The sequence below is a fragment of the Aulonocara sp. 'chitande type north' Nkhata Bay genome, linkage group LG23 (assembly GCF_057382095.1).
Source record: "Aulonocara sp. 'chitande type north' Nkhata Bay isolate Kocher_YH1m ecotype deep benthic linkage group LG23, A_spYH_male_GT1.1, whole genome shotgun sequence".
Taxonomy (NCBI): domain Eukaryota; kingdom Metazoa; phylum Chordata; class Actinopteri; order Cichliformes; family Cichlidae; genus Aulonocara; species Aulonocara sp. 'chitande type north' Nkhata Bay.
The window spans coordinates 43,023,313-43,040,528 of record NC_141365.1 but is presented as its reverse complement, the minus strand read 5'-3'; the positions used below and the strand labels follow the sequence as shown (position 1 = coordinate 43,040,528).

The window sequence follows — 17,216 nt, the reverse complement described above, 5'->3', positions numbered from 1 at the left end:
AGATTAAAAGTCTATAACAGGAAACAATAATATTTGGAGGCTTAGTTGGAATCCAAAACCTCTAAGATGAAAGAAGATTCACCCTTATGTGAAGTAAAATAGAATTTACATGAAGAATAAGCCGTATTCGCATAAATTCGGCAAGAAAAATGTTTAAGAGGGAGCAAGCTACAAGTCTGACAACCAATTAACAAACTCTACTGAGTTAAAGAAGAAAGATTTTACCAATTGAAGTTGCCTTTTTAAAGACAAACAAAACAGAGACCAAGGCACAGACACAGGTCTTGTTGGAACTTGAGTGAAGTGCTGACGTTATTGACGATGACGGTGCTGAAACCTGAATTGCACTCTCTCCACACACACTTGTTTCTATACACGCTCACACCCACATCATTTTCTCTGGCATGAACACCAACCGCTGGTTATGACAGCCCTCCAGCAGCTTTCAGAGAAGGAAGAAAACAACAGCGAGAGGCTGAGACTTATATGCGCCTCTTTAATTTAGCTTCAATTGCGTACCAGATCATTAGTGCTGTTTGGTTACATTGTAAGACCTCTCGTATCAAATCAAACCATCTGCATTTCATTCCTCCTTCGGCAAAGTGTTCGACTCTTGAATTCCAGCTGGGTAAGAGCATGTAGCAACACAGCCGAACTGACGGAGACATGTACAGTTACGCGATACTGTGCTTTCTGGTCGGTGAGGCGCGGTCCACACCAATTAATGCCGGCATCATCAAGCTAGTTTTAATGAGCCACACCAAACTCATCCGCACATTATCTTCAATGTAGGGTAATAATAATACGGTAAAGTAAGTAGTTTTTGGTAAGTGACACCCAGATATGAAAGCTGATACTGAACATGCAGTCAGATTAGTCTATTTGTACTACAGTGTCATTTTAATGTCGACTCTCCTTTTGGAAATTCCATTTTTGCCTCGTGCCAGGTGTCAGACAAATACGACCAATACGACAACAATACAGACATCACAGTTACAGGCATTAAAGACGGCTCAAACACAACACCCACATCTTATCATATTTCAACTTGGTTTGTTCAGAGTTATACTACAAGCTATAAAAGACCTCAGGGCACGAGATGTTCACAAAGGAGGTGTGCCTCCGTCCTGATGGTAGTAAAGTGTAATCACCATAAAGCAAGTGCGATACGTCACTGAGGATGTCTCGCCACCTTCACACCACTCATGTCTACTGAAGCTATCACATGTAGTGTCTGCCCCTGCTCACAATCCTATTGAGTGTTGTTCTTCTTCTCTACAGATGGTGAAAACACCATGAAAAACATCGTGTACCATACAGGTAAGAACATCCCAGGAAGTTAGTGCTGTTCATCAGAAGAGTCCAGACTGAAGAAGTCACTTTGATGACTGATGAAACATTTCTCCCACTAGAAACGCTTCATCCAGATGCAGAGAATCAATTTATGGGGACAATTAAAAATACCAATAAAATACAATTTATGAGGCCTTATGTAGGAAAAGTTCTTCAATCCCTGTTGCGCTCAGTTCAGCGCACTGAAACGCCCTTATCAGCTGTAATGAGTCCTGTAGGCATCATCAGTAGGCGCCCGCTTTCACTTACTACCAAGCTCAGTATTCAGTTATCCTCCATTGTAACCGCTGATAAACCAGAAGCTATCTAAATTACAAAGGAGACAGCTAGCCTTTCTGTGTGCTTTGTAAAACGTGATTTATAATCAGGATCTTTTCTTAATCTTAACCAAGCAGTTTTGACGCTTTCGCCTACTGAAACTAAAGTGAACAGGATGTGGAAAGCAAATCAAACAAAACCTAAAACATCAGACTCTTGTTTGGTTTAATCTGAAGAACTTAGCCTATTATCTCCATTCAGAAAGACACAATGACAACCAATGAGGAGTGTCTATACCTGCTGACTAAACAGTACAGGAAACATTGGACTGATAATGAGGAACGGCAATTCAATAGGCTAAGGTTTGCAACGGGTGTCTGTTTAACATCCTCCGTTTTATTCTTAAACTCAGGTTTGCTGAAGTCAGGTTCCAATTAACTGCTTTTACCATCCGTTTTGTCAGCAGGTGTACTATGAGAACAGCAGCACTGCAAAGTGTCTGTGCATTGAATATTCTTGAAGGCCAAGAAACTTAAGCAGTCATGTCATGGCCTTTCAATCGGAGCATTTCCACTCTGTTCGAAGCCAGATTAATAAAAATAAGGAGAACAACCACGCAGATCATCAAACAGTTTGGGAAATAATCTAATAATTAGTTCTGTATAGACTTCACAGAACAGGTCTCAGAAATTATTAAGTTTCAGCCGTCATCAGGACCTACCTGGTCAGACTGTTGTTTGGCAACATATATTGTAATTTCAAAAGCAACCCCAAGTTTAATTTGGTATTTTTAGGTCTATATATACCAATCAACACATCACCAAAACCTCTATACTGAGAGGTCTGCAAGCAAAGGAGGATTTTTACAGCAAAAGTCATGTCTTCTATCTTTAAACCCTTAAACCTATAAATGGATCAGGAAAAAAAACACAGTACTTCAAGAAAAAGCCCTGTGCTTGCATGAGCCATCAATATTTGTGAGAGGTTCAATTCTTATGTTTTGGCAGTTGGCCTGGCGGTGTGAGTGCATGTGTGAGCCTGCTGAGTGTGGGCTTTTTTCTGCTTTGCAAGTAACATGGAAGTAAGAAGCATATGAAACCTACTGTTCCAGTTCACTGTCTGTCTACAGTGGTCTACAGTTTAATCTGTCTCCATCTTCACATCAGACATGCATGGTTGACAGTTTGGTCTCAAATGACAATGTGATGCTAACAGTGAACATCCACTACAAGGAGCACCTGAGGCTCACTGAGGTTTTCTGCACCACCAAGGCGAAGCCAGCAGCAAGCAGATCTCCTCCACATGCCATTTAAATTACTTCCTTAGCTAATGCTAAGTTACGATCACGTGATGCAACCAAAAACTTTGCTTCCCTTTTAATTTTAAGGTACATTAACACAAAAGGGTCAAACAGCATGAGGGCCATTAATCACCAAGAGGAAAAACGTTGTTGAGATTTATGTTCAAACTTAGTTTCCAGCCTGTATGACTTTTGGTCTCTTGTGAAAATAAAAGATTGGAACCAGCGGAGCCCGAAAATTCCCACAAGATACGATTTTGTAAAAAAAGGGATGTCTGGATATTTTTACGTCACTGTGTTGGAATGAGCGAGCACGTCTGGATCACCATCTGGACGCTCAGTTGGCTTTTTATGTTGAGGTGATGCTGACTGTCAATCTTATCAGCAAAAACCCTGAAACCTGTTTCTTCTGTCTTATAGCTGAGGTTTTATTTCTGCTTCATTAGAGGCAGTTATGCTATTGCTAACAGACAGGTGGCAAGAGTCAGCAATTTTACAATTTAAGCTTGTACCCCTTTTTTGACCTCGTTTGATTTTTCTGCTTCCAGCTGAGTTTTCTTATCTGAAAAAGAAAAAAACCCTTCCTATATAAAATAAGGCATCAGACTGTGACACCAAGTCTCTAATTTCCTGTTTTCCTTGTAATTCATGACTATGTGTCGAAACATTGCAATGAGTCACCACAAACAGCACTGGTTTGGGGGCCCTGAGTCACGATCAGGTTCAAGTTTCTTCCAATAAAAGATGATTGCAAAAGCTTTGATGGGATTATTTAACCTAGCTATATTAATAAGTACGATAGCTAATCTAAATCTATAGTTTGGGCAGTACTATAATAGATACTGTCTGGTATTATAGGTGTTCTTCTCATTTCAGACTTCTGATTCACCACAGCTTTCAGAAAATCCCATGATTTATATGGACGAACACTATAAAAAAACAAACTGGTTGGTTTTCAGTGAGCTTCACCATAAACATTTCTGTTGGCCTGACCTGAGAGTCATTAAATAAGCATAAAGGTCACCAAACTGGGGCTGAAAATCTTCTGCATGATAAAAACAAAATACCGTAATTGTCGGGCTATAAGCCGCTACTTTTTGCACAAGCTTTGAACCCTGCGGCTTTTAGTCAGGTGCGGCTTTTCTATAGATTTTCCATGATTTTTGTGATATCGTAAGACGATTTGTTTTGTTTGTTCCGCTGTTGTACGGCACTACGTTGCCTGGCGGAAGGATCGGGGTTCAAGAGTGGTATGTTGGTCACATGTCCATCCGCCAGGCAACATAGTGCCGTACAAGTAGCGCGAAAAACAAACTTCAAAGTAGCGCTATGCGTTCAGCGGGAGTCGTGGATGACGAGCGGCGATAAACTTGCGAAAAGCAAGTTGTGCTCAACTCCACCGGTGGATTCTGACAGCGTGGAAAAGTGTGCAAACATCCACGATCAACGGATTTCGAAGGGCTGGACTGCTGCATGATGAAGAGGAGGACACCGCCACGGCCCTTCAGAGGGTGTTCGACTCCGACACTGACAATGACAATGAGGATTATTCTTTGGTTTTGAAAGTGACAACGAAGGAAAGAAGCTGAGAGTGGATGACGAAGCCATCCTGAGCCTGTTCGTATCCGACACTGGAGAAGAGGACTTTGGTGGTTTTAGTGCGCAGGAAGATGGTGGTGAATGACTGACTTTTCTTCTTGTTAAAGCCGTGTCACTGCACCTGAGCCTAAAAGGTAGTCCGAATCTATTTTTCTGGTGTGCTGTAGGTTACTGTTATGTACTACATTTGTTACTCATTTATGAAGCACAGCACATGTGCAAATATGTACCCATAACTTGATTTTCAAAATATTAATAAAAGGGGTGTGTCTCCAAACAGCCATCTCTTTCCTGACAATTCGCTTTGTGCATATTCTCTTACATATGATAAGTCAACATTGAAACACCTGCGGCTTTTGGTCAGGTGCGGCTAATGTATGTACAAAACAGGATTTTCCCCTGATTTTAGCTTGTGCGGCTAATATTCAGGTGCGCTTTGTAGTCCGGGAAATACGGTACATAAAACATGATCAGTTATCTGGCAGAACTGCACAGTAACAACAGCATTTAGGGTACATTATACAATCATGAGAAAAAGCTTTTTCAAAGGGACTCTATGCTATGAACAAAATAAGATCCCATGAATTAGTAGCTTTTAGAAAATAATAACTTAAAGTACTGGTTTTCATTAAGGAGAAAGTTTGGCACAGTCTTTTTTTCTTTGTTTTCTTACAATGTTGCTTCAAGTCATTGCAGTTTTTTGGGTACTTCTTTATGCACAGCTCTCTAAGGTCCCTCATGGCATTTCAGTGTAGTTAGTCTGAAGTTTAACTGGGCCACTGCAACACCTTGATTCTTTTCCAGCCATTCTGTTGTAGATTTGCTGCTGTGCTCTGGATCATTTGCTGTTGACTGATGGTCTCAAATTTAAGTCTAGAAGACTTTGGTATATAGAGAAATCCATGGGCAACTCAATGACTGCAATGTGCCCGGGGCCATGGCTGCAAACAATCCCAAATCATCGTGCTGACAGTTGGTATGGGGTGTTTGGCTTTTCAACAAACGTGCTGTGTATTATGTTTGAGAAGTCTTGCAGTTCGCTCAGATTAAACTTTGCAAACCTAAGCTGTTCTGTTCTTTTACAGAGAAAAGGCTTTCTCCCACCAACTTTTCCAAACAAGCCATACTTGGCTACATAACATTCCCTAATTCTTTGGGAAGCAGTAAGGGTCTACTTAGTTTTGTGACATGTGACAACTCTCTTTTGCACATGTATGCAGTGCTTCTTTGATTTTAATGTGTGATCTCTGACTGAATGCTCTCTTAAAGTAATACATCATCTTAAAAAGAAAATAAAACTCTTTGAGGTTGAGTTTTCAAAGATCGAGGAGATTGAAGAACTCATCCCCAGCTCCAGGGTGAAACACTGGATCTGGATTCATCCAGTGTCAGGGTTAAGACTTTCTAAACTTTCATCGATGACTGTTAATTAAACACTAACAGATGGATCAGTTGTCCCGTTATCCTAGATTTAATTTTGATGGATTTGCACTTAAGAGGCTTCCTCCTCTTTATGGGTATGGCTGTACATGGGACATTTGGGAAACCTAAGATGGGACCAGGCTCTGTAGGGACTACCTGAGGTCACACAGCAAGTGATCTTTAAGCCCTGCAACCAGAAACAGATCAATAGTCGGTTATGTGATGTTGTGTTACCTGAAGCCTGACAGTATTTTGCATATTATAGTCGCTTTCTCCTTGTGTGGAGTCAGAATACACACAGCATGAGCGCTGGCAGCATCTGATCATCTTACACTGCACTAATTTAAGCCAAGTCCCCAACTCTCTCTCTCACACACACACATATACTGGAGAAACCCTGTGGCAGTCATGGTTATGCTCATAAACATATGGCAACTGCAGTATCCAGGTATGCCAGTGAACAGGCCCTGGTTTGTCCCTGTGGAGAAAACCAGCCTAACACCGGCTTGGTCTGGCTTGGCACTTTGGCTCAGACCAGTCTGATGTGATTATAATAATACAGCTCATCATTATGGCCGGGCCGTGACTTCTCAGCAGGATAATGGGACCATGTCAACTCATGTTGGCTAATTGGTCTTAATGGGAGCACAGTTTGCTAGGCTAATGAGAAGCTGAACAGGAGAGAGAGACTGAGAGACAGAAGAACACCCGAAACTTGAATTTTTTCCTTTTTAGTCCCTTTTTTCTCCTAAGCCCTACCGTTAAATAGAATAAAGTATTTATAACACGTTTACATAATTTTATTTAAAAAAAATACACACCAAATAAATTATCACTGGTGGAAATGACTTCAAAACGTTCGCTTAACACACCTGTATGAGAAGGTCGACACTGAAAAAAAATTTTTTTATGGAGGAAGTAGGTGCAAATTTTTACCGTGACGAGCTTCATTTAAAAACAATACATTTTTACGTAACTCTATCAGTCACACCCAGCCGCGTCTCAGATAACAACTCGGTCATTGATTTTCAATCTCTTGGATTGACTTTTCAATTCGGCCTAACCCAATACACCAACCGACACTTCTGTTTCACTGAAATTTCAAGTTTTTAAGGAGGCTAGCTTGCTGCCCTCGCAAACTTATTCCATCCAAATCCACAGCACTAGCAGCGGGAGCCAATTGCAAAGTTACAAATCCATTAAAAATAAGTGATAGTTGATGGGTTGGCTATATGCCGAATTATATAGGTGGTGTTAAATATGCGGAAAATGGTTTAAATGATGTTTTAAAATGGATGTTCGCTGATAGACAACCGAAACATATTAAATCGTCAGATTTCAAAACGGAGTACAACACTGGCTTCTCGCGACCAGAGAATGCCGACATCTATCGGAGTTAATTGACCATCAATATAGTCAAGCAAAGAAAGGTCTCTTACCGAGCATCAAAAGCCCGAAAGCGAATGCGAAAAGACACTTATCCATGTTCCCTCCTCTCTTATTCCACTCTTATCCTTTTTCCTTAATTTCCCCCCGCTTTCTTTGTCCCGCGTTGGGGGTAAGACCAGTCCTCTCCCGCCGCTGTCGGGCAATCCAATAAAACTCTCAGATGTGTGCAGTCAGTCCGCACCGCACACCGGGCGGAGCCGCTACGCAAAACGGATGCACACACCGCGGTTTCTGATCCAGCGAGCCGAAAGTCCGGGTCCGGGGGGAGAGCGTTTACACGGCACTTACACTGAACCGGTGTAATGTGTGTCTCTGTGTGTGGGAACTGGGACGAGCTACATAGAGAGGGGGGTGAGGCTGATAGAGGTGAGAGAGAGCGAGAGAGAGAGTGGCCGGAAGTTAGGTGACGGTCTGGAGGAGGGGTGGAGGGAAACAGGGAGGTCCCAGGTGGAGAGAGAGATTCCCACATCATTCTTGCTGTGCCACAAGTTTTAATAGCGAAGATCGCAGTCTGTGTTACACGTCGGGCACAGTCCAGTGATGATATGATGGATTTCTCCATCACAGAGCTTCAATTACAGCAGCTCAATCTCCAGCGATTATCCTTTAATATCGACCTACCAGCCCAGGCTAATACAGCAGCTCCTTGTGTATAATAATTGATACATTTGATTGATTTCTCTCTACAGTAATGTTGCTTTCATGATGTGTTGAAATTGATACTTTGATACCCAGGATGCTTTATGATAATAATAATAATAATAAAGCTTATTTGGAAAATAACTATAAACATTTGAAAATCGGCAGTGATAAAGGGCCAGTACACTAAATTAGGAGTACAGAGAAAGGTTGGGGTGGGGGGGCACCTAGGAATTTATGGCACAGGCCACAGGAGAAGTGTAAAAGGAAGGTGGGGGCTGAAACTTCTACTGTTAACATGATTCCTCAGGTCTTCCAAAGGCAATCTATTGTTATTTTTACTATTATATAAGCAATATGGTCATTATAGTCAGTTCCATGAACAAACCGCATATATTTGGAGGCTAAAAGAATCCGCAAAAATCTATGTACTTCCCTTCCAAAACGCCTGCCGCCTTGTTTGCATGCTAACATTTCTCCCATTTTCATTTTCCCTGTGGCCTGCCCTTTCACCAGCGCTGACACATCCCAGTTGTCAGTTACAGTCCTGTGGCCAAACCCATGCTGTCTGCTTACACAAAGCCACTGGGCAGGGCAAAGTTCACAGCACGGAGACAGAGAAAGAAGCAAGGGGCCAAGAGGAGGTGAGGACTTTGGTTTTGCAACCTTGGGGTCAAGGGTTAAGACTTCGTAGGTCATCTGCGTTGGTGCTTTCTAATTTTAAAGTGTGCGTGTGCAGCCTGGTACTGTATGTGGTCCAACACCGGAGACTCTGTTGTCGCACAACATCTGTTCAATCTGACACATACGCACACACGCAGGTTTATGTTATTGCACCACTACTCTATCAGTTATTAACTAGGTCATGGAGTCTTGGCACCACCTCTGGTTTCGCTGACTGTTATTCCGACCAGCAACCTCAGTTATGATTCGTTTTAGACCGTATGAAGTCACTTATTCAGAAAATATGGAGCTAGAACACCACCTTCTGGTCACGGAGAGGAACACTGATAGAAACACATAAAGAGAGACGAAAACAGGGAAACATAACTGGAAAATATAACCAAATCCAGGGACTGTAGATGATCTGAAGGTGAAGGTTTTACCCTGCTAGGATATTATCAGGTACCAGATTGATTCAGTTAATGACATCACAGCCTTACTGTTATGTGTTTCCCTGTGAAAGAATGTGTGCGTATTTCACTGAAACACACTCCTGTACACACCCACTGCCACATGACTTGCCTCAGAGCTGGTTATGGTGGACGCTTGCATGTCTGCGGGTAGATATTGTCTTAAGAATGCAGTGTGGACACTTTACAGGGTGGGGGAGAGGGTACACTGTTCCTCTTACCTATCACAGGGCTAACACAGAGTGAAAGACAGCCAGTCACACCCACATTCACACAGCTTTGAATCACCAACTGATACATGTGTTTGTATCTGTATAGAGGCCACCCAGGTGCAGGGAGACGGAAAGGCTCCAGCTGGCTCATGGATTCAAACCCAGGATCTTCTTGCTGTGAGGCGACGGTGCAAACCAGCAGAGCACCACGCCACCTGCACAAAGAGGTCAAATTCAAGTGTGGCATGAGAACTCATAGACGTGACAGCTGATCTCACTGGAACAAAGTCTCTCTTGTTTTTCTGTTGTTTTTCACTTTGAACAGTGTCTTCAGCGTGCGAGGCAGGCTGTGTACACAGCAGCTGATCCACTGTGCACTCGTTTGGTCTTACAGAGTATTACAGAACTCCAAATATATTCTGGGTTTTTTTCTGCTTACATTCTGTTACACACCAAAGCTCAGTGTGTACATGCTAACAAATGTCATGTGTAAGTCTTCTCCAACACTGGAGAGCACATTGTTTTTGATCCAGGATTGTTTACATGGATTTCTAGCAGCTAGCTGCCTTCATGCATGCTGCATCTAGCTGACTTTTTTTTTTGTTGCTTTTCATTGGAAGAGTGACAACGTGTCACCTGCATCCACTCACATGCATGTATCCTTGTCCACAAGAAGTATTACCAGAGGAATGCATTAAGATATTGTATCAAATCCTGGACAGCACTACTTCTGCATGCAAGTCCCTCAGTAAAGCCACAGCATATAATTTCCCATCACTATCATATACATTGGATGGAGGTAATATTGCCCTAAAACAGAATAATCTCTTCAGGAATCAGGATGGAGATGTTTCATCAGGTCTAAGAAACCTCTTTTCTTATTGATTCACAGCGAGACCCCAAAGAATAAAAGAGTATCTCCTAAATGTAGGGGTTAAGGCAGGGGTGTCAAACATTAGGCCCACGGGCCAGAATTGGCCTGGCAAAGACTATAATCTGGCCACTGGATCGCTTTTGAAAATGTGAAGGAGGGCAAAAATTTTGGACTTTTAACCATATTTAACCAGATGGCGCCGCGGATGGCAGCCTCGGTACTGCGCTCTCTCGCACTTTTCTTGTTTCTGTTTATTTTCTGCGCTTTTGGTCACTCAGACCACATCACTTTCTCCAGAGATCAACTGCTAAACATCAGGCAGTCGTCTCACTATAGTTCTTATCCATTTTTCACAAACCCGGAAAGTTTTTTGGAGATTTTAGTTGGAGGTGCAGCAGCTCTCTGTGGCTCCTGGAGAAGACGTAGACGGGGGAGTCGCGCTGGTGAAACTACGTCGGCGAGGATTCCGCACGGCACTCCCCTCCATTCACCTCGCGAATCTCCGCTCTCTTCCAAACAAAGTCGACGAATTACTGCTCTTAAACCGGACTAACAAGGACTTTGCACGCTCTGCTGCCCTCTGCTTCACTGAAACCTGGCTCAGTAAGCGAGTCCCAGACGCTGTCTTAAATCTGCCGGGCTTCCAACTTCACCGGGCGGACCGCGAAACAGAGCTCTCAGGGAAAACAAAGGGTGGTGGAGTCTGCTTCTACATTAATGAAGGTTGGTGTACTGATGTCACAGTGTTACAGAAACACTGCAGCCCACACTTGGAAAGTTTTTTCATCAACTGTAAACCTTTTTATTCACCGCGGGAGTTTTCTTCCTTCATGCTGGTCGGAGTTTACATCCCTCCACAGGCCAACGCGAACAACGCACTGTCCGAGCTGGCTGACCAGATTACCACCCTGGAGAGGAAATTCCCGGATTCCTTTACAATTATTCTTGGGGATTTTAACAGAGCAAACCTAAACTACGAACTCCCTAAATACAGACAGCATATAGACTGCCCCACCAGGGACAACATCATACTGGATCACTGCTACACCACTCTAAAAGATGCCTATCGCTCTGTGCCCCGGGCAGCTTTGGGACATTCTGATCACTGCATGGTCCATCTTATTCCAGTTTATAGGCAAAAACTCAAACGTGCCAAGCCTGTAGTCAAAACTGTGAAGAAGTGGACTAACGCAGCAAAGCAGGAACTGCAGGACTGTTTTGACTCCACTGATTGGACTGTTTTTGAAGCTGCATCTGAGAACCTAGATGAGCTCACGGACACTGTGACATCATACATCAGTTTCTGTGAAGACGTGTGTGTGTGCCAACAAAGACCTTTTGCACATACAACAACAATAAACCATGGTTCACTCCTAAACTCCAACATCTTCGTAAGGCCAAGGAGGACGCTTACAGAAGTGGTGACAGGGTCCTGTACAAGCAAGCCAGGAACACACTGACCAAGGAGATCAAAGCAGCTAAAAGCAGAAGCTGGAAGAACGGCTCTCAGCCAACGACCCTGCGTCAGTGTGGAGGGGCCTGCAGGAAATCACCAGCTACAGACGCCCCCCACCCACTATTGAAGCAAACAAAGACCTAGCCAACGAGTTAAACACTTTCTATTGCAGGTTTGAGACGGACAGACTCCCACGCCCCACCCTCCCCTCCCCAGGGACATTGCTTCAGACATTGACCCCCAACACACCTTCCACCTCTCCCCCCTTCACCCCCCCCCCCTCCCCAATCCAGTCTCAACGACCACCCTCCCCAATCAAGACTCAACGACTACCCCCACCCTCCCCAATCCAGACTCAACGACCTCCACCACACCTCTCACCCCCCTTTCCTCCTCCCTGAAACTAAGAATACACACTCAGGATGGGAGCCGACTATTCCAGAAACAGAAGCCCAGGAAAGCCCCCGGACCAGATGGCGTCTCACCCTCCTGCCTCAAAACCTGTGCTGAACAGCTGGCTCCCATCTTTACTCGCATCTTCAACAGATCCCTGGAGCTGTGTGAAGTTCCCTCCTGCTTCAAACGCTCCACCATCATCCCTGTTCCCAAGAAACCCACCATCACAGGACTGAATGACTACAGACCTGTCGCCTTGACGTCTGTGGTCATGAAATCCTTCGAACGACTGGTGTTAGCCCATCTGAAAGACATTACAGGCCACCAGCTGGACCCTCTGCAGTTTGCCTACCGGGCAAACAGGTCGGTGGATGATGCAGTGAACATGGGGCTGCATTACATCCTGCAACACCTCGACCACCCGGGAACTTATGCCAGGGTCCTGTTTGTGGACTTTAGTTCGGCTTTTAACACCATTGTGCCTGAACTTCTCTCCTCCAAACTCTCCCAGCTCAGCGTATCACCAGCTACCTGTCAGTGGATCACCAGCTTCCTGACAGATAGAAAGCAACAAGTGAGGCTGGGGGAGATCACCTCTGAAACCCGGTCCCTCAGTATTGGTGCCCCTCAAGGATGTGTCCTCTCACCACTCCTGTTCTCCCTCTACACTAACGACTGCACCTCCAAGAACTCGGCTGTCAAACTCCTAAAGTTTGCAGATGACACCACTGTCATTGGCCTCATTCAAGATGGTGATGAGTCTGCATACCGGCAAGAAGTTGAGCGGCTGGTACTCTGGTGCAGTCAGCACAATCTGGAGCTGAACACTCTTAAGACTGTAGAGATGACAGTGGACTTCAGGAGACATCCCTCAACTCTGCTCCCCCTCACCATATCAGACAGCCCTGTGTCAACTGTGTCAACTGTGAAGACCTTCAAGTTCCTGGGTACAACCATCTCCCAGGACCTGAAGTGGGAGACCAACATCAACTCCATCCTCAAAAAGACCCAGCAGAGGATGTACTTCCTGAGACAACTGGGGAAGTACAGTCTTCCACAGGAGCTGCTGATCCAGTTCTACACTGGTCATTGAGTCTGTCCTGTGCTCCTCCATCACAGTCTGGTATGGAGCAGCCACTAAACAGGACAGGAGCAGACTGCAGCGGACTGTACGGGCAGCAGAAAGGATCATCGGCACGTCCCTGCCCTCCATCCAGGATCTGTACCTCTCAAGAACCAGGAAACGGGCAGGGAAAATCATCGCAGACCCCTCACACTCTGCACACAGACTTTTTGATCTGCTGCCTTCTGGCATACGGTACAGAAGCCTGCAGACCAGGACCACCCGACACAGGAACAGTTTCTTTCCCCTCGCCATCTCCCTTCTTAACAGTTGACCTGTCACACTGCTCCCACTGCCAGACTGCAGCTGCACCTTATGTACATTTTGTAGTATTCATTCCACCTCATTCATTTCTGTATTTTATGTATATAAGTAGATTCGTTATTTATAGTTGGTTTACACAGCTTTGTGTATGTATGTGTAATGTGTATATATAGACACGTGTGTGTGTGTGTGTGTGTGTGTGTGTGTGTGTGTGTGTGTGATTTACATTGCTGTGCTTGAGAGCCACCATCTACCGGAACCAAATTCCCTGTATGTGTCTGCACATATACTTGGCCAATAAACACTATTCTGATTCTGATTTTTTCATTTTACAAGTTTTCCTGCTAATATATCCCTCCACTGTGAACATTGAAACATCTAAATATTTAAGAAATATTTAATTGTATTTATTTTATACAATCTAAGCCCCCAAACAAATTCAAATTCAAATTCTAATTTTATTTGTCACGTACACAGTCATACACAGTACGATATGCAGTGAAATGCTTGGACAACTGCTCGTGACCTAAAGGGAAAAAAAAGGAAAAGGCTATGAATAAGATAGGAAATAAATATGAAAAATTAAAAAGTGTAAATTTAACTAGGAAGGAATAAAATATAAAAAATTAAGGTTAAAAATGAAATAACTGTACAACACAAATTAGAATGAAGGGTAAATTTAACTGGGAAAGAATAAGATAAAATATATGAATTAAAGTTGAAAATAAAATAACTGTACAACAAAATACACCAATACACAATATAGAACTATATACCGGTAAGAATGTATGAGAAATATAAATATTATATACACAATAACAGCAGCTGTACAAGTATTAACTGGAAATGAAGAAATATAATGTCCAGTGTTGTGCAATCCACATTGTCTTGTGCAGTGCAAATATGCTTAAAGTGATTAAGTGATGAAGTGAAAACAATGTCCAGAATGTCCAGTGTGTGTGTAAGAACTATATGTGTGGGTCAGTACTGTGTGGTGGTGTGATTGAGAGACCGTATCGCCTGCGGGAAGAAGCTCCTCCTCAGTCTCTCTGTGTTGGTCTTCAGGGAGCGGAATCGCTTTCCTGACCTCAACAGAGAGAACAGTCTGTTGTTGGGATGGCTGAGGTCCTTCACCATCTTCCTGGCCTTGGTCCAGCACCGCCTGCTGTAGATTGAGTGCAGGTCAGGGAGCTCGGAGCGGATGGTGCGCTCAGCTGAACGCACAACCCTCTGTAGAGCTCGTCTGTCCTGCATGATGCTGTTCCCGAACCAGGTTAAGATGTTTCCCGTCAGGATGCTCTCTATGGTGCACGAGTAAAAGTTCCTGAGCACCTTGGAGGGCAGTTGGAAGTCTCTCAAGCGTCTGAGGTGGTAGAGACGCTGTCGGGCCTTTTTCACCACGGTGTTGATGTGACAGGACCATGACAGGTCCTGCGTGATGTGAACTCCGAGGTATTTGAAGCTGTCCACTCTCTCCACTGGGCACTCGTTGATGACGGGGGTCTGGTAGTTCCTCTCCTGCTTATTGCTGAAGTCCACTATCAGCTCCTTTGTCTTACTGACGTTTAGAAGGAGGTTGTTCCTCTGGCACCAGTTCTCCAGATTCCTAATCTCCTTCAGGTAGGCCGTCTCGTTGTTATCAGAGATCAGGCCCGCCACGACGGTGTCGTCAGCAAACTTGATGATGGTGGTGGAGCTGGTAGTGGCCACACAGTCATATGTGTACAGAGAGTACAGCAGGGGGCTCAGAACACACCCCTGGGGGGCTCCAGTGCTGAGAGTGGTGGAGGCTGAGACATGTCCGCCCATCCTTACTGCCTGTGGTCTGCCAGTTAGGAAGTTGGAGACCCACTGACACATAGATGAGCTGAGTCCCAGATGCTCCAGCTTGGTGGTGAGTGTGGAGGGAATTATGGTGTTAAATGCAGAGCTGTAGTCTATGAAGAGCATTTTAACATAATTCCCCCTTCTAGTGTCCAAGTGAGTGAGTGATGTGTGGAGGAGATGAGAGATGGCATCGTCTGTGGAACGATTTGGACGGTAAGCGAACTGTAGTGGGTCCAGTGTGTCTGGTAGTGAAGAAATGATGAAGTCTCTGACCAGGCGTTCAAAGCACTTCATCACTACTGAGGTGAGGGCTACAGGGCGATAGTCATTGAGAGAAGCAGGGTGGGGTTTCTTCGGGACAGGAACAATGATGGACTCTTTGAAGCATGTGGGGATCACCGACTGAGATAAAGAGATGTTGAATATCTCAGTGAACACAGGAGCTAGCTGGTATGCGCAGTCTCTGAGGATACGACCTGGGATGCCGTCTGGTCCTGCTGACACTTTTTTTTCATTTATTGCAACAACATTTCTTGCATGTGGAAAAAAGTAAGACGTACTTTTAAAACTGCACTTCTTTTTCTTAGATGAAATATCTCAGAGATTTAAATGTGCAGTTAAACTTGGTCCGACCCTCTTAAATGTTGTCATTAAAAAAAAAAGAAGTTTATTAATGGTAATTAATGGTTTATTCCTTTATTCCTTGAACAAAATAAAAGAATAAACTATTAGCTGTTGATTATGAGCTACAGAAGAATCTAAATCATCCTCCCTCCCTCTGACAGGAAAAAATGGGCTACAATAGATCTAAATAATACCTACATGAATAACCTCTCTCTCTCTCTCTCTCTCTCTCACACACACACACACACACACACACACACACACACACACACACACACACACACACACACACACACACACACACTTGACAGTGAAGTTGCTGAATGGTTGACACAAATCCACTGCTGCAAAATGTTTCCAGTTTTAAAGACAAGTCCACTTTGTTTTTGAAGCTTTCTGTTCTGTGTATTTATTTGTTTAACATCAGCACTCGCTACAGACACATTTTGTTCTTCTTTTTTTTTTTTTTTTTGCCTGTCCCGTTTGGCTCTTTTGCCGTCAGAATTGTTGTCTAAAGGCAAAGAAAGATACCCAACGGATTTACTTTACCAAATTGACCATCCCAGCCTTGCCGTAACGATCCATTTGATTCACCTTTTATTGTTTATTTTATTTTCACTTGCTGAATACGGGACAGACTTGACTGGGGGAAAGAAGGGGAGAAAGAAAGAGGGAAAGAGAAACAGCTGAGAAGAGGGACGGGGGAGAAGGGCAAAAAACAAAAACCAACAGAATGGGCAGAGAAAAAAAAATGCATATATCAATCACCTGGATCACCTGCTGAGAAAGAAAAAGGAAAACAAGCAGAAGAGAACAAGAGTAATAGAATAAACAACATCACAATGATATATGGGAATATGACAGTAAATACTAAATATTAAACATTATTGTGCAGCACATAAGATCAACAGAACACAGTGTGCTTTGAGGTAGGAGCCAAAAAGGGTGTAGTTTGTGGGTGTGAGCACCCGTGTGTACACCTGTGAGCATGGACGCGCTTGTTTTTAAAAGGTTCCTTCATGTAATGATCTGCTAGAGGGTGTGGGGGGGCCACAGCCCCGTCCTCCAGGGCATGAAGCAGGTATGGAGGAGATCAAAACTCCAGACATCCAGAGGCCCCCAGAACACAAGAGACCAAGGAAGACCAACAGAGGGGCAGCTGCGCCACTGTCCCAGAAAGAGCTGAGGAGAGTCCCAGATGAGGGCTCACTCAGCAGCCGCGGAGCAGAAGCCAGGGGGAGTTGCAGTGACGCGCCCGTGAGCTCCGCCGGCAGCCAGTCGTGCCTG

At 44.1% G+C, this 17,216-nt stretch overlaps 1 protein-coding gene and 1 pseudogene across 1 annotated transcript in view; one reads left to right on the top strand and one right to left on the bottom strand.

The window, feature by feature from the left end:
• Positions 1 to 7,744, bottom strand: part of ptgfrnb (prostaglandin F2 receptor inhibitor b) — a 77,783-nt gene extending 70,039 nt beyond the window's left edge. The window contains exon 1 of the mRNA XM_086282791.1: positions 7,372 to 7,744. Within this exon, the coding sequence (XP_086138917.1) occupies positions 7,372 to 7,417 (46 nt within the window). The 5' untranslated portion in view covers positions 7,418 to 7,744. The remainder of the gene's footprint in view (positions 1 to 7,371) is intronic.
• A 2,750-nt stretch (positions 7,745 to 10,494) lies between these two features.
• Positions 10,495 to 15,896, top strand: LOC147302534 (uncharacterized; annotated as a pseudogene).
• Positions 15,897 to 17,216: the final 1,320 nt, after the last annotated feature.